We start from the raw sequence: 27,788 nt of genomic DNA, 5'->3' as shown, positions 1-27,788 counted from the left end.
TGGGGCAAAAAAATAACTTTTTCTCCTGGACAACAAATACTAAAAAATGAAAAATTAACAAGGTTAATACATTTTAAACAAACTGCCATCTCCTTAACAACGATATGAAGGACCATCTTAGTGACAGCTGAACACTGCTCCATGACTTTGGATCTTAACCACAACAATCTTAACGTAAGGCTTTTCAGAATCTATGCATACTAACAGAAAAGTACAACTCCTTCTTTACTGCACTGAAATCCTACCGGTATTCAGATTACAAGTGCTCAGAAGGAAGAAAAAGGGACATCTCTAAGAGCTTACTGTGTCTCCTCTTTGCCAGTGAAAAATGTTTGAATCACTGAGTAACGGAACTAGTTCATTCCACCATTGATTGTTTCTTAGGTAACTGTATTAATAGCTAACTGGTGTATTAAACTAAGAGAGAAAGAAGGCCAAATAGAAGTGTGGACTAAAGGTGAGTGTTAAAACCCAAGAGGCCCCGGAATTACCTGTGCCCTCCTCTCCATGTCCTGGCAGGAGCCTAGCTGGTTCTCCATGGCAGCCCTAATCTGTCGTGCCTCATATTCCAGCTGCCGTCGTGACATGTCTGTCTGCAAAGAGAACTGCCAGGTGGTGCAACATGGGTCAAACTTATCCATGGCCAAGACCTTGACACAATCAATGAATGGCTGCCTTCTGTTTACATCTCACTCCAAGTCCACCAGAATGCTCCAAAGTGTATTGGTATAGGTTGTACACTGGATCACCTTGGCTGCCAACTTAGAAGTACATCAAGAACTAACTCCCTGAAGACCAATACTCTGCATGACATAAAACAGTAATAACAGTAAAAGTAACTTCCAAAAATTCTTACAAAATTTTCATTTTACAAAGCCTTAAGGAAGGTTATTCCCTTCCTCACTGCTTCCTCTAATGTACTGTTTAAGTCTCAGTGACTCAAAAAATGCCAGTGGTATTTCAGGTGAACTTTATCTTACTATATAAGCACTGTAAACAAAATCTAACAGGCACTGGCCACTTTGTCCATTTGAAGTGGGGGGAAAAAAACCGAAGAAACAAACTAGCAAAAAACACCTACATTCTCTGTCAGGGGAAGGCTGTCTATGCGCTTAGTGAGGTTCTGAAGCTGTGTATAGTACCAGTCCTTCTCCTTCTCTTCTTTCTCAAGCTCCGCCATCAACAAAGACCTGCCACAGAAAAAGAACTCCTGTGTATCACCCAGAGACATGAGAGACACGATTTCACTATGACAAAGAAATATATATTCAGGATAAACTCACATCAACAAAAAATTTACATTTGTTAAAACAGAAAAATCTCAGCCGAAACAGAAGCAAAGACACTACGAGAACATTGTGTTTTTGGGTCAAGACTTGAAAGTTCTTCAGTCATGTATTAATCTTTAACCTCATAGACATCCCCTCTGTCAGCTCCTTTATGAATGAAGGACTACCTGGAAATTTTAGCAGTTCCACAGCTTTTAAAAACAGGAAACACATTAATACACCACTCTATACACCATAACGGATGAATTTTTGGTAAATCACTTTATTAAGCAAATTCCGGTTCGGATGGGGGCCAAATCACTATTATTTCTTATGGAGGAAAGAAGAAAGAAAAAAACTGGTTTGTGGACAAAAAAAGTTACCTGAAATGAGTTAAAATACGAAAATAAAAAATGAAATTCTTTAACAAAACATTTTCATGCATGACAAAATCAACATATTCCACAATATTTGTAATAAATTATTTCTATCTTTTAATCCTATACTTTCATTTATTAATCCATTGTCAATAAGCAGTGCAAGGGTTATTGATGTCTGGAAATCTATTTAGGAAGCATAGTACAAGAGGCAGGTTACACCTCCTGTTCACAATGTGAAACAAAGTTCTTAAGATCACTACCTATGTCTGTCACTGCATACAAACACTGGTCTTAGAGGTGATGTGTAGCATTACTAACAAATGATCCCTGCTCTTGATGTTGAACCCTTGAATGTACGCAACCTGAATTGCTCCACTAAAATACACAGCTAAATAATGGGTAAATATAAATAGCTTAATGTTGTAAGTCACTTACACATCAAGCATTTATTTATGATTGTCCCAAAACATCGGGACACAAGCTGTAGCAGCCTGTATCCTGACCTTAGCCACTTCCCTCTAGCTGTGTGCTCATGAAGTGGTAATGAGCACCAGTGTGTCCAATTCAGTAGCATCAAGAGATGCTTTAAAAACAAAAACTTGAGAGAAAATATTTTTTTTTTTTTACAGAGACCGTGGTGCATGTTTTGTGCTTTGTTGTATTGGAGTAAGTGATGTCTGGTTGAGTTTTGACTTTGACAGATTTAGTTGATATCCTAGGTTGCTTGCCCTTGTGTATTCCTTTTTTGTTTCGTTATTTGTGAAGTTGTAGCTCTTTTAGTAACTTGGCTGCTTAGGAGCTGTATTTGAGTTGCCATTATGAGCAAGAAAAACTACAAGATGCATAGCCTTCCTCTTTTGTTTACTGCCTAGTCACTCCCTAAACGTGGCACATCCCTACATGCAATACAACATGTTGTGCAGAATAAAATACCTGCTGAGGAAGTATATGGCTGCATAACAGGCAGAAATGCCATTCTACTAAATAATAAGCACGTTGTAGGAGAAAAAGATATTTTCATAAGCTGCTATAGTGGTTTTTTATTGCATGAGACACTGTTATATGAGGGCTGGGTGTGTTCTGAACATCTTCAGAAGCCCAAAGTTTTGTTCTTATACTGTGCATATAATGTGTATAAATATTATTTTCACTTTTTCAGATGACTCACGCAATAAGATCATAATAGAAAGGATTCTCACTCCAGTCAACCACCTACTTTATCATCAGATGTTCAAAACTGACAGTGGTGTCTCAAGGATGTTATAGGGCGTGTCCCACCTCTCCTTCTCTAGTTCGTCCAAGTAGGCAGTGCTTCCATTGGCTGCCTTTACAGCCCCTCTCCTGGGGATAGAGCCTGAGGCAACGGGGCTACTGTCACCAGAGCGGCTGGACACAGAGCCCTCACGGCTGCCATACGAGCGCAGGGATGCCTTGGGCCTCAACTTCACGCTGGAGAAGCTGCTGCCATCCAGGTTCATCTCTGTGGGGTAGGGAGATTACGTACTTCACCTGTGCTCAGAATAGGTGTTTAAAGCTACAACAGATGAGAAGTAGGGATCAAGTAATGTTACTGTGGTACATGCTGCGTGCTCTCACTTTACTCCAAAGAAGTCATATAAAGCTCTGGGTAAAAGGTCAAAGTGATAACAACTGACAGAAGAGAGTAACGGAATATGCAGTTCTGGGGTTATGAAGAATGAACTGAGAAAATAAAGCAATTCTACAAAATATTGAACAGGAATCTGAAAACAGTACAGACTGGAACAAACAAACATACTTTGAAGTGTTTTTTCTGCTCTTCCCCTTCCCCAATGTAATGTTAAAAGCAACAGAAGGCATTTGGTGTCTTTGGAATCTGCATTAACCCTTGAAGTTAAACTAGATATCAAATTGTATTAATAAATGAACAGGAGTGATCATTTAAAAATGGTAACAACCTGTGTAACTGGTGCCATAACGCTTCAAAGCATCAGAATTAGCAGCATCATTTAAAACAAAGAGAGTGGGTCTGTAATCATGTAAGATGGACGAGACTTTGAGTCAGTTTTACCTTTCAGACGCTCCAAGAGATCAATCTGCGGTCCAGAAGTTCCCAAAGACTCCTCTTCAATGCTGCCTTGCAGTTGCTTTAACACTTCCTTGAGTAGACAAAACAAGACAATTGGCCTCCTTACCACACACCAAATATCACCAGATACAGATTTATTTTAAACCAAAGAAACTAATCATCATTTGACAGTTTTATATACGGAAGTGAATATTTACAGAAACATCACCAGTAAGTATTTCATTTGCAGGTAGTTTGGGAGCTTTTGGTATTTGAATACAGTTTTTCGTTCACAAGTGGCAACCTCTAAACAACCATAAGACCTTCTGAGAACCCCAGTAAGGCCTTTGGTTAAAGATACAATTTTTTTCCACTAAAAATGGCAACCTTGTAGAAACAGTATTTAATTTAAAATGCTTCTGTAAATCAAACAACACTGAATTACTGAGAAGTTCCAGTTTGTTTTGCAACTCTTTCTCGATCACTTGGACTTCTAGTTGTTCGTTCTAGTCATTGCTCAGCAAAACATTGAATGTATGTGCACGCGGAACATAATGTAAGATATGTTTTAAAAAATAAAAATTACTTGAGCAAAGGGTGACTCAATTTCTGAACCACACCTGCAATTTTCTATTGCATTTGACTATATTTTGATACATTGAAAGCAAGAAAAACACAAAAAAAAACTAAGATTTCAGCCCATTTGTTTTACTCAAAGCAGTCAAGGCCCCTTTCATAATGACACCAATACTATACAGCGTGGAATTACTAGCTCACATAAATGCCTATCTCTGCATAGCTAACCTCTAACACTGTCAAACAATTTTCTATGTAGTTTTAAAGTGCAACACAAGAAACAAACAAAGCTAGAATATGCCGCTAGATGTGTGGTATATAGACATGCCAGTACTAGTAAGCAACTTTCTTTTTTTGGGTCAACATTCATTTTATACTCTATAGCTGACAACAAAGAACTTCTAATGTCCATCTGCCATTTTTTCAAAGCACTATCAAATTTATTGGGGAGCAGTAATCAGATTACGAGATCAATTTCCACATCTGTAATCATAATTATAAATAATCCTGATTATTACATCTTTAAAACACAGCATATACTGTCACACAATTTCCAAAACATGGCTTTGCTTTTTAATTCATGATGCACACACAGTATTGAATTCAGACTAAGCCAAACAAGACAACCTGTATAGACAAAGGCTTCTTCCGTCTGTTAGAGCCGGAACTGTTTTTATAATTGCTAAATTAATCACAAATTAAAATTTAACAATGTAATTACAAATGTATATTGTAGGTGTTCTGCAGCACAAGAAAATTGAATACCTTTATTTAATACTGCTCATTTCCAAATAGGCAGATCGTTTCTAATTAGTAATTTTCTTTTTACTGAAATGGATCTACGATTCCTGCAGATTGCAATTAACTGCCACTACCCTTTAATGCCGCAGAGTATCTCAAAGCCCTATTCAGAATCCTTTACCATTTTCAGTGTAGCCAGGATGCACGTTATACAGTCATGTCTGCTTTGATTCTCAGCTTCTGCTACCAATTTTAGTGTGTCAAGTGTCAGTATACCATAATTCACCATTCCAAATGTTGTTTTTCTTGTGACAACACTCCATCTCTCTCTAATTCAAAACTCTTGCAGCTTTTCTTTTTGGAAACCAACATTATAAATCTGTATTTATCCCCCACCCCTTAAAGGAAGGAAAAGCACACCCAGAAGGCCTTTGTTTAAGGGACATTATCAACACTGACCAAGCATCCTCTTACCAATTACACAAAAGAATATGTATCAGTCTTTCATTCCATCTGAAATTAATGAAATTAAGGAAGAAAATGACTTAAGATCAAGGTGTTTAATCTATTCTTAGAACTTTTAGAACAATATGTTGAAATAAAGAATACGACGAATGCAGAGGAAATAAATAAAAATAACCAGAACAACCACCAATGGCAATGACTTGACTAAAATGCAGAGAACAGAAAACTGACTTGTACTGCCTCTTCACATCAATAGGCAATAGCACCAAAAGCAAAATTCAATGAGACATAAACACTATATTTTAAATGAAGAGTCCTCAAGGTACACCGTGCTGCGAAAACCCCTCAGTACAGTAATTCCCAAGCAACTTACCCCAAGAAAACAGCCCATTTGTACAAGGGACCAAGTTGCCCCCGTCCATACCGACAAGTTGTACAGCAGTATTTGTAACAGAAAACGCCTCTCGGCAATGAAAAATCCACCAAGAAAATTTCTACAGCAGGAAACAGGTAATGTTCACAGGGGCCTGTGCTAATGTCGGCCTGCCTTGCATCCAAGGAAATGTGTCTTGTGCTGTGTGCCGGGTGGATGCCAAGGCTGCAGCTGCTTCCTTTTCAGAGGATGTGGGTTGACTGCCCCTCTCTGGCCCCCAGCCTGGTCACTGTGATTGGCTGCTTGGAAGACCGACATGTCTTCCTCAGGATGGGCGAAAACACAACGGCTGCCTTTTATTCTTTGCTTAATAGCACAAGGAAGCACACAAATACCATGTGACTCCTTTCCTTTTTTATATTTCACACAGAACCTAGCATGGAGGCAATGACTGTACTTTGTCCACCAGAAACAATGTGGTTATTATAGTGTGCAATCACATGGGGCTATACTCTGTGTTAGTTGCAGCTCATGGAAGGTTATCTGCTAGAACACAAAAGCACTGCAACACCAGTTATATGCCTGCAAACGATTCAAGATGGCTGTACGCACAAAAAAACAAAAACTGTCGGGCCAAAGCAAGCAATACATGTACAAGTCATGGATTTTCCTGATAGACTTCTGTAAAAATACTTGAGACAGTGAGACATGAGACAATGAAGCTGGGAGAAAGATCTAAAAAATAAATATTTAATTTAAAAAAAAAAAGGGTTCATATTGAAATTGCAGAACAGTAAAATAAATTTCTTGTATTACTGCACTCTGTATGATCAATGTTATCTGGGAGTTATATTTACATTTATTATTCTTTTAGCTGACACCTGTCTGACATTTAGGTATACTGTATTATGCAATGTGATGGCTCTAAAGACCATTCAATTTGCTGCCCCATTTCATGTTTACAAACACTTTTAGAAAGGCTGAGGTCATCCCACATAAAGGAAAATAGCTTGGGTAAGCAGATGGAGTAATAGTTAGACATTTCTTTTTTCACCATTACAGCAACTGCACAACTTACTAAAAATTCAGATCAGTACTGTTCATGGATTAATCTTAAACATTTCAGTAACTAACTGTATTAATAGAAAAAGACAAGTAATTCTATGTGTAATCTATCTATATTTGAACAAAACAAATGAAATGAATTTAAGAAAAATTTGTACTGTACTGTAAAAGTAATAAACTGGGAAAACAGTCAACCTGGCAGCCTGCCACCTGATAAACAGCTTGCAACAGGAAGAATAGAATTTAGCCACACGATTCACCACTCTGTATCTTATCTCAGCTAATGTTGAGCCCAGCCCGAGTGAGTAACCCTAATGTAACCTCCTGCTGGATGCATTACCCATTGGAAAACCCACCCCAAAACCCAGCAGGAAGTAACTGAAATGAGGTGCATTACATAAATTAAACAAAAGTGCATAATCGACGATGGGGAAGGGGAGGGCCAGTGCGTTAGCATAACATCCAAATCTGATGGCAGGAATGGCAGCGATGAAGTTTTCCTAATGCGTCTGCATTAGAGAGATTATCAGTGCAGCTGCTGGATTACGGTGAGCACTCCCAGGGGAGGTTGCCAACTTCAGCTGGCAGATGTGGTGTGAGCTTCCCTCGATTAAAGAAGGCAGCAGCAAAAACAGAAATGTGCCACACCCATCTTTTCAGCAGTTGCCAGACACTGACATCATATAACACATATCTGGATAAACGACCATGTGTTTCTCACACTGATTTCTCTATGGTCATTGCCCTGTTACTGCATTATGTGGTCAAGAATGGTGTACTTTTATGATTGTGCAATTTTTGACCCATGTTAACTAAGGTTTATGTTAAGGATAACACTCGTGAGAATGTTTTCACCGAATTGAAACTCAGGTCTCTGGCCGAACCTGTGTGACCCACCGACAGTACCGACCTCTGAACAGGTGGAGCAACTGCATTGCTTATATGCATACAAGGAATAGACAATGACATTCATTATTTGTTAAAAAAAAAAAAAAAGAGCTAAAACATGGATTATAATGTATAGCTCTAATTTTAAAGACAGAAGTCAGTGTTTTTCAGGTTTCTTTATATTTGGTGGAGGAAGGAAACAGTGAAATTAATTGCAAATACACACATGCGTGTCTGACATAAGACTTTTTATGACATGTACTATGTATATTCTGCATCAAATATCATGGACAACGGTAAGATAAGAGGCATTTCAGCAGCAAATGCTTCGACATCAATCCTAGCTTCACAATGTGATGACTCCTCTTCTTCCTCAGTGAATTAAATACTATGGTTGTACCTGCAACCAATAATCCAAGTGTGCTGTAAATATTTTTAATTTTCTTCTTCTTGGAAATCTGGTGCTTGTTTTTAATATTTAATGTGTAATTTCAACACATTCATACAACAATAACTATTTCCAAACTGTTTTAAAGAGTGAAAGTAAGTGGACTTCATAGGAGGGGCATATAACCCAGCTGAACAATGGGCAATGACCATAATCTCAATATTATAAAGCGTCACGCTATAAACCTCCTGGAAACTGTCGGCCTTTCTCAACATTAACTATGGATAAACAGTAATTGAGTCTACAATAAGTATATGTCTCCTTTCTTGACTACAGCATCTTAAGAAGGAATTACATCACAGCTTCCATACAGAATGCGGCATGAAATGTTTTATTAGTCCGCAGTGAGCATTTACATAGTCTTAAGAGCAAGAAAAATTAACACTGAATACAACTGTGTTATCTGTAAATATGTGAAGTGTATTAAATATTATATTTCTCTTTAAAATTCTGTTATTAAAGTTGGTCATTATAATCAAATCCAATTTAATCAATACACATTAAAGCATGTCTCTTGAAGCAAAGCTATTCAGACTTGTTTAAAAACTCCAAAGGAGAGCCAGAATTTACATCCAAGAACCATTAAGCTGAGTAATAAATTCTCCACCACTGAATTTCCCTTTGCAAAGAGATGTAATGTGCCAAAAAAAAGCCAACTAGAAGCATTATCACTAAACAGGCTCTTCAGAGGGAAAAGGGGAGCAATAAAATCTAGGCTTTCAACATCAATGCAGTCAACCATGGAAGGGGAGTAAAAAAATAATCTAGGTTAGGTGACAGGAGGACACATATAGTATTATAAAGTTAATGTAAAATTGATCAGCGGTGTTAACGAGATGCTAAATGTTGGTAAATATTATTTCAGAATGTTTGCTCCTATCATGCACTAAACTTACTCTTTTAGTTACCTACCAGCTATCACTGCACACATTTAGAGCTCCATCCTTTTTTTTTTTTTTTTTTTTTTTATTTTAAAGAGTTTTTTTTAAAATACAAGTTTCTTTGCAAGTCCAGCTTCTTCACCACTTCAACACCTCTGAGATCAGGTCGTTTTGCAAACATGAAAGTTTTTACTCCAAAAACATAGCAAAAAACCAGATTTAAAAAAAAAAAAAAACTCTGCTAACCCTAAAAAGGAGTCTGCTGCTTACTCAATACGAACCAATCAGTACACTAAATGCATTTATAATTTACAGTAAATTTAATTAAAAGTTATCACATTCTAATTAAAAATAGGTACTAACATAGCAAAGTGATGGGAATGAAGTGCCACTTTATTTCTCTTTTACCTTGGAACTGAGAGAATACTTCCTCTCCTTTGAGTTCTTAGGTTTCCAGGTCACCAAACAAACACAGGAAATTGGGGAATGTTTGTAAATCCAGGTCCCACAGCCAAACTCTTTCTTACTAGTGTTCTTTAGTTTGAGATGTCTTGAAGACATCTGTCTGACAGTTTACATGGCACGTTTTGAAAACAAATGGCCATATTTTTAATGTATAACCAAAAATGACAAGTGAAAATTGCTAGCAAAATAATTTAACGTGACAACTTTAGAATCACTATTTATCTAAATTTTCCAATATTGATAAGTCTTTTTCTATAATTACTGAATAGATTAATGAACTTTAAATAAATAAATAAATAAATAAATAAAATGAATTTCCCTTAAATAAACAGTTAGGAAATCATATTGACCAAATATACCTGTAATGAACAAGATCAATTCTAACTCCACGGTTTTATCTTCACCTTCATTCAACTCAATCTTCAATTGCAACTTCACAATTATTGATTTTGTTTGAATCTTAATCTGCCTTAATATATTCTTGCAAGAAAAGCCTGTGACAGAGGCACGCTGAGTGCCAGGCTGCTCCACGGGGAGCCAGCGGACGTATCCGCTTTCTGGCAAATGCACCCAGCAGTGAGTGGAGCTGTTCTCAAGGACATTAGAGAGGATGACAGATACCTTTGGTGAAGTGAATTTATGATCAACTTTTGCTAATGTCTTAGACTGATGGAAGGCTTTTAACATGATTTGCGATACCAAGTAAAGCGCGATCGACTGGGCTGACTAAAGATGAAGGGAACTTAAGCACGCAATTTCACACATGCACATGCATACATATTCCTATCTTCAAGTATTACTAATACTTTTACGGTCTGGCAGACACTTTTGGTTTAGGCATCTTAAGATTTTCCTATTATGCAGTTGGACATGTTACTAAAGCCGTTTAGGTTAAGTACTCTTGGGACTTGCAGCTTTACAAATTAAAGTCCATATTATTACTATTCATATTAAATACAAACCACAAATACAAAAAGACAAAACCATTCCTAATGCAGGTGGAAGAGCACTCTACATGTATGCTGCTAAGCAGCTTTGGCTTACCAGAGGCATTTTTGAAGGAAAGGGGAACATGCTCATGGAACAGCTAATGAACTACAACCAGATGCTAACCCATTGGCTAAAGACTAGCTCTCATTAGAGCTGACTGTTTAATGGGTCATATTTATCAACTGCTCAAGCTTTTTCAGACAAAATGGAATGTAGTTTTTAAAAGAGAATGTGAATTTTCATATTATGGAGCAAAATTATGGTGGCCATCATCATCTCACCTTCATATTCAAAGCTTCTGTCTCAAGTTTAGTCAAGTGATTAGAGTTGTCTTCTAATTCCTGACGTAAATTGGAGTTCTCCATCTTCAGTGCCTCCACTTGTTTTAGAAGCTGATCATAAGAAGCAGTGGCCATCTTGGACTACTTCCTGACCTTGTTGAGAAAAAAAAAAAGGAGAAAAGATTAAAACCCTTACATCGTCAAGGAATTTCATATTCAGCTGCTGGCTTCCATTTCGTCAGACAACAGCATGACTTGTGATATACTAAACCATGGCCTTCGCACAGAGAAAAAGACTTTGTTCATGCAATTCAGAAAGGAGATCAAGAACTCATGAAACTGTATCTGATAGAATCTCAGATAGATCAGTTCTGAGAAGAACATGAGGCAGAAACAAAGGAAAAAAAAAATACTCACACCACAGAGAGAATTTTGACACAGCAAATTAAATATTTGGTTCCCAGTCTCCATCAACCAATTTTACACATCGTCTGAACCACTTATCCCATACGGGGTCGTGGGGAGCCGGAGCCTACCCCGGCAACACAGGGCGTAAGGCTAGAGGGAGAGGGGACGTACCCAGGATGGGACGCCAGTCCGTCACAAGGCACCCCAAGCAGGACTCGAACCCCAGACCCACCGGAGAGCAAGATCAGGTCCAACCCACTGCACCACTACGTCCCCCTAAACCAATTTTATACATGTTGAAAATACCAACAATACCCATACCAGTGATACACAGAATGTCAAAACAACCCGACACAAATCATTCTGAGGACGTGTAAACTCTGACTTACAAACAACGAAGACGGCTTTTAAATATCAAGAAGTGATTTTGGTTATTGCTCTGCATTATTCAGTAATGCCATGCACAAACACTGAGCCCTCATCTACTGGGGCATAAACTCAAATTATATACCATTCAGTGATCAGCGAAGGGGGCTCTGTTCAAACTGTCACAGCTGAAAACTACTATTTTCACAGAATTTGAATGACGTTAACTAAGTGTTCCTGTTTGACTGAAAGCAAAGTCAAAGATTAGAGAGTCAACTGAGTGGGTCTAAACATTAGAGACCCATCTCTTTACGGATTAAATCGGATGCTTCTATGAAATTTCATTGGTGCATCCTCCATATTATTCTCATTCCACGTTAACTGTTTTTGCATATTATGCTGTGCAATACATTTCTTGTGAAAGAGGAATTGTATAAAATTCTGCTGAGATGGAATTTGAAAAACAGATGAGGAAACACACAAGAATGTTAAAACAAGTTTAATTAACCAAACTAATACAAATACATTAACACGATGCAACTGTTGCGATCAGAATGAGTACTCCAGTTCTCCATTCACTGACCATATGTTAAAGACCACCTGCTTTAAAGCAGGATTAGCAAATCAACTACAGGTTCTTTTCTTTCAGACAGTGGGAGACAAAGCCGTTTGGTTTGTTATGTTATGAAATTGAGCGAATGTAGATTTTCGTGTGGCATTAACTGTACGGAAGCCTAATGGAAAGTCAAATGCAGGCGCTGCCACACCATTAGCGTCTTGTGCACCTCGTTCTAGGGAAGATAAGGAAACCCTAGAGGTCAGGTGCTCAAGGAGCTTTGGATACTGCAGTGGGTTTAAACCACCAGCAACGAGGAAGGGGAATGGAAAAAAGAATAAGAGAGAAGATTTGTAATCCTATGAATTCCAATGCGCCAACAGCAGCAAATAACTAACAGCTAGCACTGTGGATTACAGCAATTACACTAAGTGATGCTTTTAAAAATTAATAAAAATTTGTTTACTTGAAATTCTGCAATGTCCTGTACAGACAACTGAATAAAAATTATGCAAATTTATGGCTAGACTAGCAATGAGTGCTTCACTGGGTTATTTTGAGGACAAACTCTTCATGACCAGTGCACTGGAACAAAGCAACATAGTATAGCAAAGCATCATAAACACACCATGAAGAAATACTAAAATACAATGACAATGGCCCAACTAAAAGAGCACTATTAAATATATTTACTATTACATTGCAAGCAAAGCAGAAATGTCTTGGAAGCAGTGAAACCAAATTTAATGTTATGCAAGTTCACACTTTCGTGGCAGAGGAGGTAATTAAAATTAACATTTCAACTAACAAAGGGTTTGGGAAATGAAGTTCAGAGAGATACAGGGGAAAAGGACTGTTTCAAATAATACCCTGCTTTTAAAATATATTTCTGCAAAAAAAACTTGCACTCCCCATTGCACGGCTTTCACTTATGTGATTCACTCTAATTGTAGGTCAAATAAAAACCTAAAACCCATGTGTCCTGTTTAATAGCACAAAGTGTATTGAATTTCCAGTGAGGACAACCCCATTTTGTCACAGTGAAGCGAAGCATCTGAATCAATTTCCACAACCGTGGATGCAGCACACAAGCAAGGTCTCCAAGCAAGAATGCCCATCGAGCATAAGGTGAGATCTGCTGACAACCTCGGCTGCACCGGGCATGCATCTCCCCTCTGCCCAGCCGTTAGCCCTCACCTGCAATTCACAGCATGATCTGGCTAAGAACAAAAGCCACAGCCTTCAGAGAAAGAGAGGGGGAGAAAGAGAGAGAGGGAAACACACAGCCGATTAAGGGCATGTCTTTCAGCAGAACCTGCATGAGACCACACTGTCCTACCACACATCTGCTTTGTTCACAGGGAGTTCAACAACATGGCAGATCAGACCCCCCCTGGATGAACCCGCAGACACCGGGCAGGCAGTAGTGCACTGTTGCCTGGGGGACCTCTCCTTCTCCCCCCTCTCTGTTATTTTCCTCCTAAGGACAATGCATCCTTTTTCCCCTGAGCTCTGGCTGCATCGTGGAAGAAAAAAAAAATAAAAAGAGCCGAGATAAGAGACATCCTCTCCACACCCACTCCTCTCTCTCTCTCCGTGGAAACAAAAGGCTTAGCATACAGCTGTGCCTTTCACACAATTCTGCCACTATTTGGCTATTGCACATGGAAAACAGAGCCATCTAGATTGCCTTATAAATTGAGAACATACCCCATTTCGCTGTCCGCCTCCATTCCATCTCCCTCTAGCTGTGTCAGAGCTCGAGCCTAGCACATCCAGGCGTCCTAGTCACATGGACATGCTCTCCGCCAATCGGCTCACTGGTCTGCGGTGCCGCACAGCTTGCCGGCCAATGAGCGATGGCCTGCGTCCAGCAGATTACACAGCTGCTTCAGCCTGGTCAATTAAGCCTCTGTCTGGGAGTGGTGGGGGTCCGGGCACGGGCAGATGACTGGCACAGGACCAGTCGATTCAAGCGGCTCGGCGGTCGTGCCAGCTGTCACCGAGGGTCGGAAGTGACAGCAATAAAAAATAAGCTGGCTCTTAGACACCCCTCCCATGAATTCAACATGAACTGCATACAAAGACTGAAGCCTTTAATGAAAAAAAAAAATCCTGCCACTGTTGAACGGATACTTTTTAAAACTTTAAAATAAAATTATCTTAATCACTATTACCATTTATTTACCAGATTCATTCCATCAAAGTGACTTTCAATGTCAAGTTTGTATACTGCGTACAAATGTTTACCGGTTTATACAACTGGGTAATTTTTACCGGAGCAATTGAAGGTAAAGTACCTTGGCCAGTAGCACTAAAGGAAGAGGTTTGATTCAAAGCCGGGTGCTTTGATTGCAGGACGTTGGCTCTAACCACTGTGCTGCTCCAAACTTCAGTAGATATTGACTGTTCTTACAAAATCCTGACTTGCATATAAAGACTGATAACATAACATAAAAAAAAAAAAAAGCCTCACTGATAGGATAAGCCAGCTGTTTCCCCAGCGCTTGATACGCCTAGAGGGCTTGAACTTTACACCACCCGACAAAGCAACACTTTGTGAGGTGGCATAAACAGAGCAACTGCAGCTTTTATTCAACTGATGAAAGCCATGGGGGAAACCTGAAGGACAAAGACAAAAGTCTACCGTCTGACTACTGTGTCCACGACCGTGCGGCAAGGCCACGTAGGAAAGGAAAATCCAAAGATCAACACATTGCAAATTAAAGCAGACCAATAAAAACTGAATTGTGGGTTAATATTTGATTTTACTGCTTGTGAGATTCATGCCTAGAAACATTTTTAAGACCAGAATACAAAACATATAGCATCTACTCTTTAACTGAAAAATTTTGTATTAGCCTGCATTGTTTGTACTTGAAATATAATAGGAATGTGAAATGCATAACAATGCAAAAATACCCAATATTTACTAAAGGTAATACAATTTGGAGTTTCTCAGCTAACCTTCAATTATAGAAAAATGAATATAACACCAGAACTGACATATACCCCCAAACTTGATACACTGCTTTTACACATTTTTTTATACACATAAGTACTCCATGCAGTACACTACATTTCAACATTTTATGTTTTTGAGTTTTATGCACCTACCCGTGAACATCGGTGCATAAAGTGGAAAGAAAAAATTAGGTTTACTTAAGAATCACATGTCTGCAACTATGTCCATTTCTCCTAATGTAATGTACACATTGTATTTTCTCTGACATGTATGCTGCTTTGGAGAAAAGCATCTGCTAAATGAATAAATGTAAACATGAAAGCATATGTGATTCATTTTTGGTATTAAAAAAACCCCCCAAAACTCAAAATTGCCCCTGGGAACTTGCCTAGTCAAAACTAACTTGTTTTTAATTGTAATTTAGTTTCATTGTCATCATAATAAACCACTCAATATGTTACACTGTCATATAATTATTAAGTTCTCTCCCTAACAGGTCAAGTTCATACAACCAAGACAATCATTTCTGCATTAGTGCCTTTTTTTTTTTTTAAGTTATTCTTTATAAGGCTGATAGGTTGGTCCAAGGTGACTTAATATGTTAGATAAATCCACACTGATTTTATCATTTAAGCTTTTGTATGGCCCGGTTTTATTTACTATATAAATTCAGGGCAAGTACCTTGGTCAAGGGTATTTCAGCAACTTTTGTGTTGCAAAGCCTGGGAACTGCCGTAACCGAGTCCTGTTTATTTTATTTTACATAGTATATATAAAAAGTAAGATTAAAAATAAGAAAGAGGGGCCCAAGTCTTGTCTGGTTTCTCTGCAAAAATCTGTCCACTGGTTACAGTCCTGAGTACTGAGGTGGTGAGAAAACACTAGGTGCAACACACGACACCAGTCACACCTTCCACATTTTAACTTCTTTATTTAAACCACAAGAAGAGACAGGTTCCTTCAGTAACTCATTTTCATTTAAGTTTACATTCTTCCCTCCAGCAAAATGGGAGAATCGGACACAACCTCCTCATCACAAAAAACACCATACCATCACTGCATACAAACTTGAGCAACTGAGTAATTTGTTGGCAAAAATAAGGAACAATTCTCCTGAAAAACTAGCTGTAAGCTGTTCAAAAACGGCACAAATAAGCAGTTTGTGATTAAAACCAGGGTATAAACTTGAGCAGTGTGACTAAAGAGGACAGCGTCCCCTGAGCAGCTCCGTCCGCTTTCCTACCTCACACAACAACATCCGTGTTTTTCACCCTTAGTTTCTTCCAGTCACGGGCTCTTCGGTTTAACAGTTTAAACTTTAACCCGTTCTACGTAGTCATTTTCCTCGAGGGGGGTAGGAGGAGGTGAGGAGGAAGAAGAAGAAAAAACTTTAAGTGCGCCCGAATGGTCTCGCTAAAACTTCAAGCGTCGTCCGTCACTCGCTTTGCCTTTGCGCGCTTCCAGCGCTCACCCCCGACTCACGGCTGCGCCATATTGGCGAATTCCTAACGGGATTCTGCGCATGCGCGTTGCGCTGTCGGCGGGCCTCCGCTGGCTGTTCGCTGTGGGAAGTTACACGGCGCTCCTGTATTCAGAACTCAACAGTAAAACGTCTCCAAGTTGTGTGAATGCTTTACTTGAAACAAGTTCTCACACACACACGTATGTAAAGAACAACAATATACTGGTAGCGTAGTGGTTAGCACAACTACCTTTGAACCCAAACGTCACAGGTTCAATCCCCACCACTGGCTGGGGTACACTTAAGCAAGGTACTTACCCTAAATTGCTCCAGTAAAATTACCCAGCTGTATAAATGGGTAAATGATTGTAAGCATGTAATAATTATGACCTTAACATTGTAAGTTGCTTTGGAGAAAAGTGTCAGATCACTGAATAAATGTAACAAGTAGTGGTCAGAGCTGCTGCCTTGCACAAATACCCTGATTTCAAACCCTGCTCATACTGCAGCCCCTTTGGGCAAAGTATTTATCCTGACTTTCTCAGATGTATGAATGAGTAAATAATTGCAAGTCACTTTGGGGAATACACTGCAGTGGCCCTAGTAGTGCTACTGCAAACAGGGTCAAGAGACAGATCTTTGGAAATGCTTTTCATTAGTATTACATTTTCTTCCAACTATGACATCAAAACTTAAAGGGTTTTTTTTTTTTTTTTTAAATGGCAACATAATTTGCTGTTCTCTTAAATGTACATTGCTTGGGGAAAGGCATTTGCTAAAGAAGTTAAAAGTAAATTTAAAACATTCAGCTTGTGGGGTTTGCCCGAGGCCCTAGATTTATCACCACCCTTTACCTCTCTAGCAATAGCCTTGCTGAAATGTAAAAAACAAGAGATTATTTCATTTGATGGAATTCAAAAATTACAGAAAACACTAAGGCAAATAATCACAATACCTCATAACATCCAATAGCCTGCATCTTAAAATCTGTGAGGCTTTCAACAACTTTATAGTTCTGAAACTCTACCCACACCATTTTCATTGAGTCTAAAATATAACCATGGCATTAATACATGAAAAACTAACCCAAACAGAACAATTTAGGAAAGCAATTAAATATCAACAGTTGTAAAACTCTACTAAAAAGCAAATTAAACTCGGTAACCAGTTTTTACCAACATTCCTCCCCAGTTCCCAAGTGTTACTCCTTACTAGGTCCTGATGAAGTGAACCTAGGATGGACCCTACCTGGGACAAATCAATTTTCAACACACCCGAATAATATCGGTCAACCTGGGAGGGGATGGAGAGTGATTTTCTTTGCCTTTTTCAGGGAACGCCCATGAAGACAAGCGCCCCCCGCGCAGTATCAGTGATTGGCCTGACCTCCCTCCCATACCTCATCTTCCACCTGGTCACCCTTGAACAACCAAACTCAGTGTTCTCTCTGACCAGCAAAATCACAGGCGCACCAAATAACTGAGACTACTAGTGCTATATACCCTTGAGCAAAGAAGTGGCATACCTAACAGGAGCAAAACACCAAACGCACCTCTCTCAGGCAACCCCTACTGCAGCCGGTCTCACCCACAATTGTCAGCCCCATGCAGGACATCCTATAATCCCCTGCAAAGTGACACTTCCATTAGCACATTGATATATATCAATCAGGATGCAATGCAGGGTCACTATGGTCTTGTCCAGGGTGTAAGGCAAGGTACACAGCAATAAAGTACAGAATGACAGTCCATCCTAGGGCAATCTCTCACACACACTACAGGCAGTCCTCAAACCACCTGAAATGCATGTCTTTGCGGAAGGAACCGCATGCTTAACATGAAGAGAACATGCAAACTAATGATGAATTCAAACCCATGTCTGAACCGACAGTCCAGACGCTGTCTGCTGCGCCACCGTGCCACAAGAGAGTGGAGTTTTCCTCCGGAGCACCAGGGGGCGCTAGAGAACCTAAGAGACGAAGGTAAGACGGGGGCGTGAATTAAATGGATGATAATACGTGAAAAAGTGGTAGTGTTACATTTTAAATCCCCTTACTTACGCTGCCTTCGTGTTTTAGGCAACCAAAACACTTGTGTTGGTACTGGTATCTTCGGTGTAAACAAGTCTGACTTAAAATCCCACAATTTCCACATTATGCCACACAAAAGAGGTTTATATTACATTCCCGCAACACTGCACTGTAAACTGTTGTCCACCCGTCAGCAATGATGAATCACACACTGCGGCGTACAGGAACAATGTCTCACATTCTCCTGAACAGAAGTTCCCGTATCCTTTTTTTTTTTTTTTTTTTTTTTTTTTTTTTTTGCCCAGTAAACGTCGTAAGTGGAGAAATTTTAAACGTGTTTTTTCCTATTAACACAACAGGATGCAGCTAGTCATCTATTGTTATGCAATTACCTCGTGATTGCCTCTTTTTTTTTTTAACACTGTGAATCATGATAGTTACACAAAAGGCTTTCAGTAATTGTTACTCAGTTCTAAATTGCAAATGTTTAAATTGACCGGCAAATGCTTCAGATAATGTGTCAGTCAGCGTCTCTCAGTCTTTTGAGTCGACTACAAGTTCTCAGGCAACGCTTTAACTTAAGCATCTTAAAATCTCCGTTCTTTGAATCACAGTAGTGTGTTTTTTTTAGGGGGGGGGACCCATTGCTTTGAAAACTGACCCCTCTAAACCGGACTCTTATTTAAAACACTCCCCTCACCAAAATGGGAGCTCTTTCACTGCAAACTGTCCTGGTTTAAAAGGAGCTCGTCTAGAAAAGCGCCTTCTTTCACAGGGCCTTTTAATTTGAAAGCTGTGTCGTCTAAATCGAGCTCTTACTTTGAAATTTGTCCTCCCTTTCCTTTCTACACCGGAAGTAGAACATTTGTGGAGCATTTCGAGTTCCATTCAGCCATAGTTACGCCAGTGGACACATGTCCGTGTTTAAGTCCTTATGTTAGGCGTCAGAAGGAAATATTCTTAACAGTCAGCATACTTTTGATAAAGATTAGACAATATTTTGAAAATGGCACACCTGAGTAAAAGCCCGGCCGATAAAGAAAGGTTTGTATCATGTTTTTGCCCCTGGCATCTGCGTGTGGCGGATACTAGTCTAGTGTAGTGTGACGTGTGATTTTCTGTGAACAAGTGAGAAGTCGGCTGAAAACAATAATATGTAAAAAGAGTAACGGTTTCTGACAACCGCGTCAGTTATAGCCACTGCACATCGGCAATCATTGTCTAGGTAATCAGCTCATCTGGTTAGGTGTTCTCCGACCACATACTACGAACCCCTCTCGTGTAAAAAACCGAATGAGTGAATCATCACAACTGACACGTTCATTTGAGTTGTGATGATTCACTCATTGAGTTTTTTTACACGATAAAGTCCTGTTATCCAGGACTGCAGTGCTTTGCACAAAGTGTAAAGATTGCAAAGTTGTCACTTCTTTGATTCCTGCAACAAAATAGCTCAGTCAGTCACTCTGCCTTTCATCTGTGGTTCTTTGTCCACTTGGGTTTTGTCTTGTTTTTCCTGTTCTGGTTTTTGAGATGGGGGAGGGCAAAATAATCAGAGTTCACTTAAGTTAGTATTTTTTTGGAGAGAAAAAAAAAAAAAGAGCAAACTTTTATAGAACTAGCAGATTTGGAAAGGCTGGATAAATTGTACCAGAGATCCTTGTGAAATCAGAGACATTGCAATGATGTTTGGTGGATATTTGACTTATTGGGTAGAGAGTCGCTCGAACCCTTAATTAATGAACTTTTTATTGGATTGTAACTGTGCACATTGGACCCATCATGCTGATCCAGCATTGGTATTATCAGTTACCTGTGGAGTTCTGTTGTCTGAATTGTACCTAAATTCTGAAAGATACATCCTAGCTGGGAAAGCCTAAAACTTCTGTAGTTACAGAAATGGTAAATCTCTGCTGCGATCATAATACAATGTATGTGACTCATATTCAAGAATGATTATTTTCAAAAATCCACATAAAGATTAGTTTTTGAAGCCTTTAGGAAAATGAGGTGCACGCTTGGCCCCTGGCTTATAAACGAGATTGCGACCAAGGGTTGGTTTGTTACCCAAAAAAGTCTGCAAGTTAAATGTAGCGGAGTGGGCAAGGGACTCGTCGTTTGTTTACGGAGCTACTTTTGTAATGTGCAACATGAAGGTATTGGCCTAAGTGACTGTACTTTGAGAGTTTGGTCTCCACCTGTTGGTGAAATGGACTTTGATTATTCCAAGTTGTATGTCACTTTGGAGAAAATATTATTGAATAACTGAAATATAAATGTCAGTGACCTTGAGAGCTCTGAGGGGTGGAGGTAACAGAAAAGTTTTTCAGACAGGAACACACTGTACCATGAACATCTTGTCTCCCGGTGAGGGGGCAGAAAGCCTCTCCGATCTGGTGAGCCGGGATGGCTCCTGCCCACGGTCTGGCGGAAGTATTTATGACATGGGGTAAAGCAATAAGCTCTAACGAAGGGCTAGGCCAGAGTGTTGGTACTTAAATGTGGCTCCTCTATCCACTCTTTTACACCAGGCATCACACAACAGCTGTTAAAACAGCTGAATTTACATGTTAACAATATCTTGATGCTGATATATTTACTTGGATTCTCCCTTAAAAATTGGTTTTTCATTACCGCTTGGGCACGTTTAGGTGTTACAAGACCTTTGTCCTGAGCAAAGTTGTACTCTGTTTATTTTGTTCACTACAACCGATCGTAATGTTGCAGTCACTTATTTCCATGTTTCTTTGGAAAAGTGCATTTATTTAATTTTTTTGTCCGTTAGGTTTCTGTGTTTATACCCTGCATACATTAACAGTAAGAAGACGATAGCAGAAGGCCGAAGAATACCGACTGAAAAGGTGAATGACCTCTCTTTCCTCTGCAGTCTGATCGTACTTGTTTCCCTACTGAAATGTAGAGATTCCACAAATTAATGGGAACGGCCCTAGAAATCCTAAAAATACAGTTTACCATCATTTAACCCTCATTTCAGCATTATTGCACATGGTTGTTATTGAGAATAGTCTTTAATTGATTGTTTCTTAGATAAATGCTTAGTGCAAATGATTTTCACATTTTATACAACCATCCTTTATTTTTTTTATAAAGGCGGTGGAAAATCCTACGTGTTGTGAAATCCGAGATGTGTTGACTGCAGCAGGACTGAATGTTTTTGTCGAGGTTTGTTTTAGATTTTTGTAATTTTTTCCACTATTTCCTGAGTCATTTTTTTCCTGTGAAGGAGGATGCAAACTCAGGAATCACTTTTACTGTTTTTAGAACAAGATGTACCCCCGAGAGTGGAACCGAGATGTTCAGTTCAGGGGTCGGGTCCGAATCCAGCTGAAGAAGGATGATGGAAGCCTTTGCAACGAGAAATTCTCCTCCCGTGAGTCAGGTTTTTGGTGGAGTGTGACAGGGTAGTAGATCAGTAAAGACCTTTCAATGTGTTCATCTGCATTGAATTTTAGGTAAACTGGGTCACACAGGTGACTAAGGAGCTGAGCCTTGCATTTGTATACATGATACTTATGCTACGTCTCTTTAGGGAATATCCTCCAATAATAAATAGGTAAGGAATAGTTTAGAATATGTAAGCTACTGTGCATATGTAAGATGTGCAACTATGCAGTGTAATAATACATTTTTATTGTTTACCTTACTTATTCAGCACAGTGCTAATAGGGTACTATATTCACAGTGACTAAAAATGTACCACTTTTAAAATTTGTCACCTGTAAAGAACACTACAGTTTAGGCTTCCAAAACTGAAACTGCACAGGTATTAAATTATAGATTGTGAAAAGATTTGTGTTTTGAATGGTTCTAAGAAGACTGGTTGTAGCATTTTTATTGTCTGTGCAGAATGCAACCATGGAAACCATAGAAGTAGCATACACAGTTATGTTTATTCTGCATGACTGTTGCGTATTTGATTTACTGCACATACTGTATGCACACACATGACTAGTGAGTGATCATTTCTATTTCTGTTTTTCAACACAGGTAAAGACATCATGTTTTATGTTGCTGAGATGATTCCCAAGTTGAAGACGAGGACCCAGAAAAGTGGAGGCAGTGACCAGAATTCTCAGCAAGGAGAAGGAGGCAAGAAGAGCAAGAAGAAGAAGAAGTAGTTCTATTACACTTGTATATATTTAACTTGGTTCACTGAAAGCCAAAAAGCCATTCATCTGTGCAACATGGTTTGTGTGTGTGTCTGCAACTATCACCACTGGGGACTGGGTGGTGTTTGAATGGTAGTCAAAGAGTGGGGTGCGTTTTAAAAAAAAAAAAAAAAAAAGGGCAGGGGGAGTGAGGCCAAGATATCTTTGTGTTAATTTCTTGTGCTTCTGTTGAAACACATGAGAATCAAATATATTTTACCAACAAAGATCTACCCGTGCAAATGTATGCAATTGATGCGCATCCCTATGGTTGTCTTGTTTTCCCAGTTATATTGTTCAGAATGTTTGAGTTGACAGATTAAACTGTTTGTGTTTTGTGAATAGATAGATTTCACAAATAAAAATAGGAATGAAACCTTTTCTTCCAGATTAACAAAGGACTCATAGGTCAGATTTTGTTAAATGTTCTAATTCCACAACTTGTCACTGTGATGACCGTGTTTTGAGTTACTTTTCTGATTTTTAAACTCACTTTTAGCAAATGTTGTCTCCATCAATGCAGTACATTATGGAACTAGATATTATTTTTAACTTGTCATTCTCATTGCCGTATTTCACTATTCAATTCACTCATTACAGTTGTATTGTATAGCATATATTTTTCTGACTACATAACCTTTAGCAGGCTTGCCCAAGCAATAGTTGGCATTCTTTCTTCTGGATTAGCTCAGATAATTAACTAATTGGTAGCCACACACAGAGTATAAAGGCGAGCAAAGTTGGCTTGGTGGATAACAATGTTGTTTCTTCACTGTGGGATTCTAGGTTAGAATTTGGCTCAGTATTTGCATGTATGGAGTCAATATATCTGTTCATTTGGCTGGTTTTTGCTCACATTCAAAAAGCTTGACATTGAAAATAGTGCAGTTCACATTCCATGTATCAAGATCTGAAAGTGTTAAACATGTTTCCTTTTAAGAAATGTAAACTGTATTTTTACTATTTACTGAGTAACAACAGGATTGGTAAAGGCCTTCACCAGTTTCCGAGAGACTGACCAAAAGTATTTAGATTTCTGGATAAATGTCTATTGTTGTCAGCTCAGTCTTGATGCTCTGCATTTCATGTCCCACCCCTTTGCACTCTCACTAAGTCCTGCTATGTTAGTCATGTTCCTACCCTTTCTGATGTCACTGAATGCCCCTGCCATGTCAATTATTACTCTTCTTTGCAGCTGTTTCACTAAGGTTCTGCTTTTGACACATCCAGTAGCACATTAGCACTTCTTTCCATGACAGTACTGTACAGAACCCAGAATAGCACTAAAACAGCAGGTGGTGAAGTGGTTAAAGCGGTGGGCTTGCAAACAAATCCTAGGACAAGATCTGCCTTTCTGCCCTTGAGTAAGGTACTTAATATTTTAGCATCTGCAGAGATCTTTAAATGAATATTGTACAAAAATAAGCCTTCCGAGTCACTGTGGATAGCGTTCACCATATTCCTTGGGAGGAGATGTGCTTCTATCAGCTTTTTAATATACTACAACTGAGCTCTGTACTTCTCTGCACAGGGTGGTGCAACTGATTTAGTATTTTAGTTATCAAAGCTCAAGAGTATAAATATTAAAATGTAAGGTAGTCAGCAAGCGGTAGCTCCTCAAAAGCTTGACAGCTCCTCTTGTCCTCCACATTCTCTGCTGAAATGTACTAAGGGGCAATTTCTGCCATAGGCATCATTTCTTAGGATGTGTTTTTTTTTTCTCTCCTAAAGCAAGACAATAGAATGAGAAGAGAAGAAAAAAATTAATAGCATTAATATCACCTCAGGAAGCCCAGCTTTCTGGTCTCATGACACCTTTCAACGCAGCTGTTGGGCAGCAATGTTTGAAGTACGTCCCCCTGGAATGTTGTGAGCACTGTTTCAGTGGGGGGTGAACATACAAAGGCAGCATGGCCGCGTGCGTGTGGCCGTGCCCTTCAGGACACCTGTCAGCACGACAGTGCCGCATGTTGCTTGGCCTTCTCTGCCGCGGCAGCAACACGGTGGCACACAGGATATTGTTCCCACCAGCTGCTTAACCTATGACTGAATGAATATTTTCGGCTCCAGACACACTGCATGATTTCAGTATAGAAGCCTTCCTTGGGGGGGGCTGGATAAAAACCATTGTCTGGTTCAAGGTAGAACATAGGTACCTTTTGTTTTTCTCCTTCGGTTAAATATTGAATGTTAGATAAGCTATGAATGGGCTATTAATGTGTTGTTTTCAGCAGTGATTCAAAATAAACCCAGTGAAATCAATGCAATGCTCAACTGAATCGTGTACAAGAAAGCCACTGTTACAGTTTCTTGTAATCTCTAATTTTTATTGTCACATTTTGTGCTGAAAACAATTCAATTAGAATAGCTGTATTTTTGATAGTTCTTACGTCGAGGTCACTTTTCTAATTTGGTCATTTATGTTTGAAACAAACCAGCCTGGCAGACCGCCCTATTGCTTAACAGTTTCACATTCTACAACTGTTCAGTTGTTCAATACGTGCCATGATCAGTTCGTCTTATAGCGTTAAACTGAACTCGTTGCCATTTTTCATAAGGTTAAATCAAAATTACGGTATCTGTAGATACAACCTCAAATAAATGCTTTGGTTTTATGTTGGTTTGGGTCCCGCTATTCAGTCCATAGCTAAACCAGAAGAAAAAACCAGCATACACAGGTCTCTACCAGGACTAGAAATGGTAAATAGAGGATGGAAATCTGGAAAGTCATACCAGCATGAGAGCTTGTACTCTGACATCACTGAGGAATTTAAAGAATACATACAAAAATACTTCATTGGCTTACGCTTAGAGTTGATTGTAAAATCCTACTTCTGACCTATAAGGCAGTAAATGGCATTGCTCTGGCTTAGCTTTGTGAAACAATTGTTTTTTATATTCCAAGACGATGTCTTTGTTCATTGGATGCAGGTTACCTTAAAGTACCTGTGATCAGAATAAGATCTCAGCAGGAAGTTGTGCCTTTGGCTACAGAGCACCTAAACTCTGGAACAGTCTACCAGTTACTTCCAAGAATTTCCTATCTGTATCAGTCTTTAAATCCTGGCCAAAGACTTACATTTTCACATGGGCATATCAATAAGCAGTGCACACCCAGGTGGCTGTGCTTTTTTTCTGTATTAACCGCTCTAATCTCTTTAAGTCATCGTTTTCTAACCATTTCTTTCTTATTGAGTATGTCTCCCTATGATAAAACCCAAGTAGGCTGGCTGGCTGTCACACCAGCACCTCATCCTGACTGAAGCTGATGACCGCCTGCCATAATGGATGTACCTATGTCAATTGGAACATCAAGCTAACACTAAGCTACAATGTTATTATTACCTGTAAATTGATTTAGAAGTCTTTTTTAATCTAGAATACCCAGGAGGGGTGGACAGCCACTGGCATTTGGACCCCCAGAGGTTTTTTTCTTCCTTGACTTTCGGTTGAGAGTTTTCGGTTATTTCGTTGAACATATGAACAACTTTTCAGGGGTAGCTCCAACAAACAAGCTAAATGGAGTCTAAAGTAGGTGGTAAATGGGGTTTATTCACAGTAGGTCAACGGGCGCAGTAGGACAAAGTTCTACTGTCATCTACACTAGTTTGGCTCTCTTGATGCGCTCCTCGTGGAGGCTCTGCAGGTGCTTGGTCCTCTTCTCCAGCCTGCAGCTCCAGTCTTCCCTCAGCCTGGAAGGAGACATGCAACACAATATAAGGTTAGGTTAGTTAATTTAAACAGAGAAACCAAACTGCAGCTGGATCTTGACTCTGATTTTTGTTCCTAAAAATGTTGTGTTTTTTTGAGTAAGATGATGTGAAGGGTGTAGCATCATGACGATGCGCTGCAGTGCTGATAGTGCTCGTCCCTCATATGTCGGGAGCTGCAGTTTCAGATGCTGCTTTGAACCTGTTTCAGTCTGTGTGGAGTTTGTGTGTTCTCCCAAAAACATACGTTGAGGAAGGTCATGGTAAACTTTTTTCAAACCCTAACCTTACCTTGAAAACCGGGTGAGTGGCTGCCAAAAGTCGATCGATATCTTTCACCCTTATAAAAAGCGTGGTCTTTTGTCTTACTTGAATATCACGATAACTTCAAATCTGACAGTGAGGCATTGTTTATGAATCTGCACCACGTATATCATCTGTTTTGAGCGCCGTTCCAGTTCAGTCCCTCTCGCTGACACTTGACACTTTCTGTCACTTGTTGACACTGACTTGGATTACTGTATCTGCAATTCTTGTTAGGGGTTCCAGGTCTGATAAGCCCTGGACTGACATGAGAGACGGGTCGTACGTAGCAGCTAAGCCAACAGCAGTAATAGCCCCGAGATGCATCACTGTTCTCTGATTATCACAAGAGTCCCAGGCATGTCCACCTTGGATTCTATGTGAGCACTCATCAACAGGATTAAAACTCACACCGCCACGCTTGTTAAAAGTTTATTGATTATTCTCAGTAGCTAGTTTAGCTTCCTGGGTGTGCGATCAGTCATCCCCAAAACTACAGTTACCATTAGGACATCTGAGTAAATAAAAACAGCTGTTTATTGTAGATGTAATTATTCAGGTATTAAATTAGATGCTACAGGCACATTGCTCTTCCTGAAACCATATGCTCCAGCTGTTCTACTTGAAAGAAATAGTAGGTATTAATTAAATGTATAATACTGGACAAATACTCCTTGAAGAGCTCCAAAGCCTACAGCACACTATGAGGAACACTGCCAAATATGGTGTTATACAGTAAGACAATGAGGAAGTAATATTATACATGTCATATAAATAAAACTGGGTGGCACAGCGAGTAGTACTGCTATTTCACAGTGCCTGGGCGGTACGAGAAAACGTAGGTTTTATCCCTGCTTAGTCTGTGTGGGTTTCCTCCGGGTGCTCCGGTTTCCTCCCACACTCCAAAGACATGCTGTTCAGGTGCCCTCCATAGTGTGTGAGTGACAGAGAG

At 39.4% G+C, this 27,788-nt stretch overlaps 2 protein-coding genes across 5 annotated transcripts in view; one reads left to right on the top strand and one right to left on the bottom strand.

Annotated features, from left to right (window-relative positions):
* Positions 1–16,651, bottom strand: part of LOC108938110 (adenomatous polyposis coli protein-like) — a 29,178-nt gene extending 12,527 nt beyond the window's left edge. Inside the window, exons 1-6 of one of the 4 annotated variants that reach the window (XM_018758446.2) lie at positions 16,407–16,651; positions 10,869–11,021; positions 3,699–3,786; positions 2,927–3,128; positions 1,082–1,190; positions 492–605 (exon numbers count right to left, since the gene is read on the bottom strand). In XM_018758446.2, coding sequence (XP_018613962.2) covers positions 492–605; positions 1,082–1,190; positions 2,927–3,128; positions 3,699–3,786; positions 10,869–11,003 — 648 coding nt within the window. In that variant the 5' untranslated portion in view covers positions 11,004–11,021; positions 16,407–16,651. Of the gene's footprint in view, positions 1–491; positions 606–1,081; positions 1,191–2,926; positions 3,129–3,698; positions 3,787–5,850; positions 5,903–10,868; positions 11,022–13,908; positions 13,991–16,406 lie in introns of those variants that run through there. The other 3 variants (XM_018758448.2, XM_018758447.2, XM_018758449.2) reach the window with 3 other exon arrangements.
* Positions 16,652–19,498: 2,847 nt separating this feature from the next.
* Positions 19,499–23,883, top strand: srp19 (signal recognition particle 19). The gene is made up of 5 exons (XM_018758290.2): positions 19,499–19,698; positions 21,440–21,515; positions 21,766–21,837; positions 21,937–22,045; positions 22,663–23,883. The coding sequence occupies exons 1-5, from the start codon at positions 19,661–19,663 to the stop codon at positions 22,791–22,793; spliced, it is 426 nt and encodes a 141-aa protein (XP_018613806.1). The 5' UTR covers positions 19,499–19,660; the 3' UTR covers positions 22,794–23,883.
* Positions 23,884–27,788: the final 3,905 nt, after the last annotated feature.

This window comes from Scleropages formosus, chromosome 17 (genome assembly GCF_900964775.1).
Source record: "Scleropages formosus chromosome 17, fSclFor1.1, whole genome shotgun sequence".
Lineage (NCBI taxonomy): Eukaryota > Metazoa > Chordata > Actinopteri > Osteoglossiformes > Osteoglossidae > Scleropages > Scleropages formosus.
Note: the sequence above shows the minus strand (reverse complement) of the source record. Positions and strands in the feature narration are given on the sequence as shown.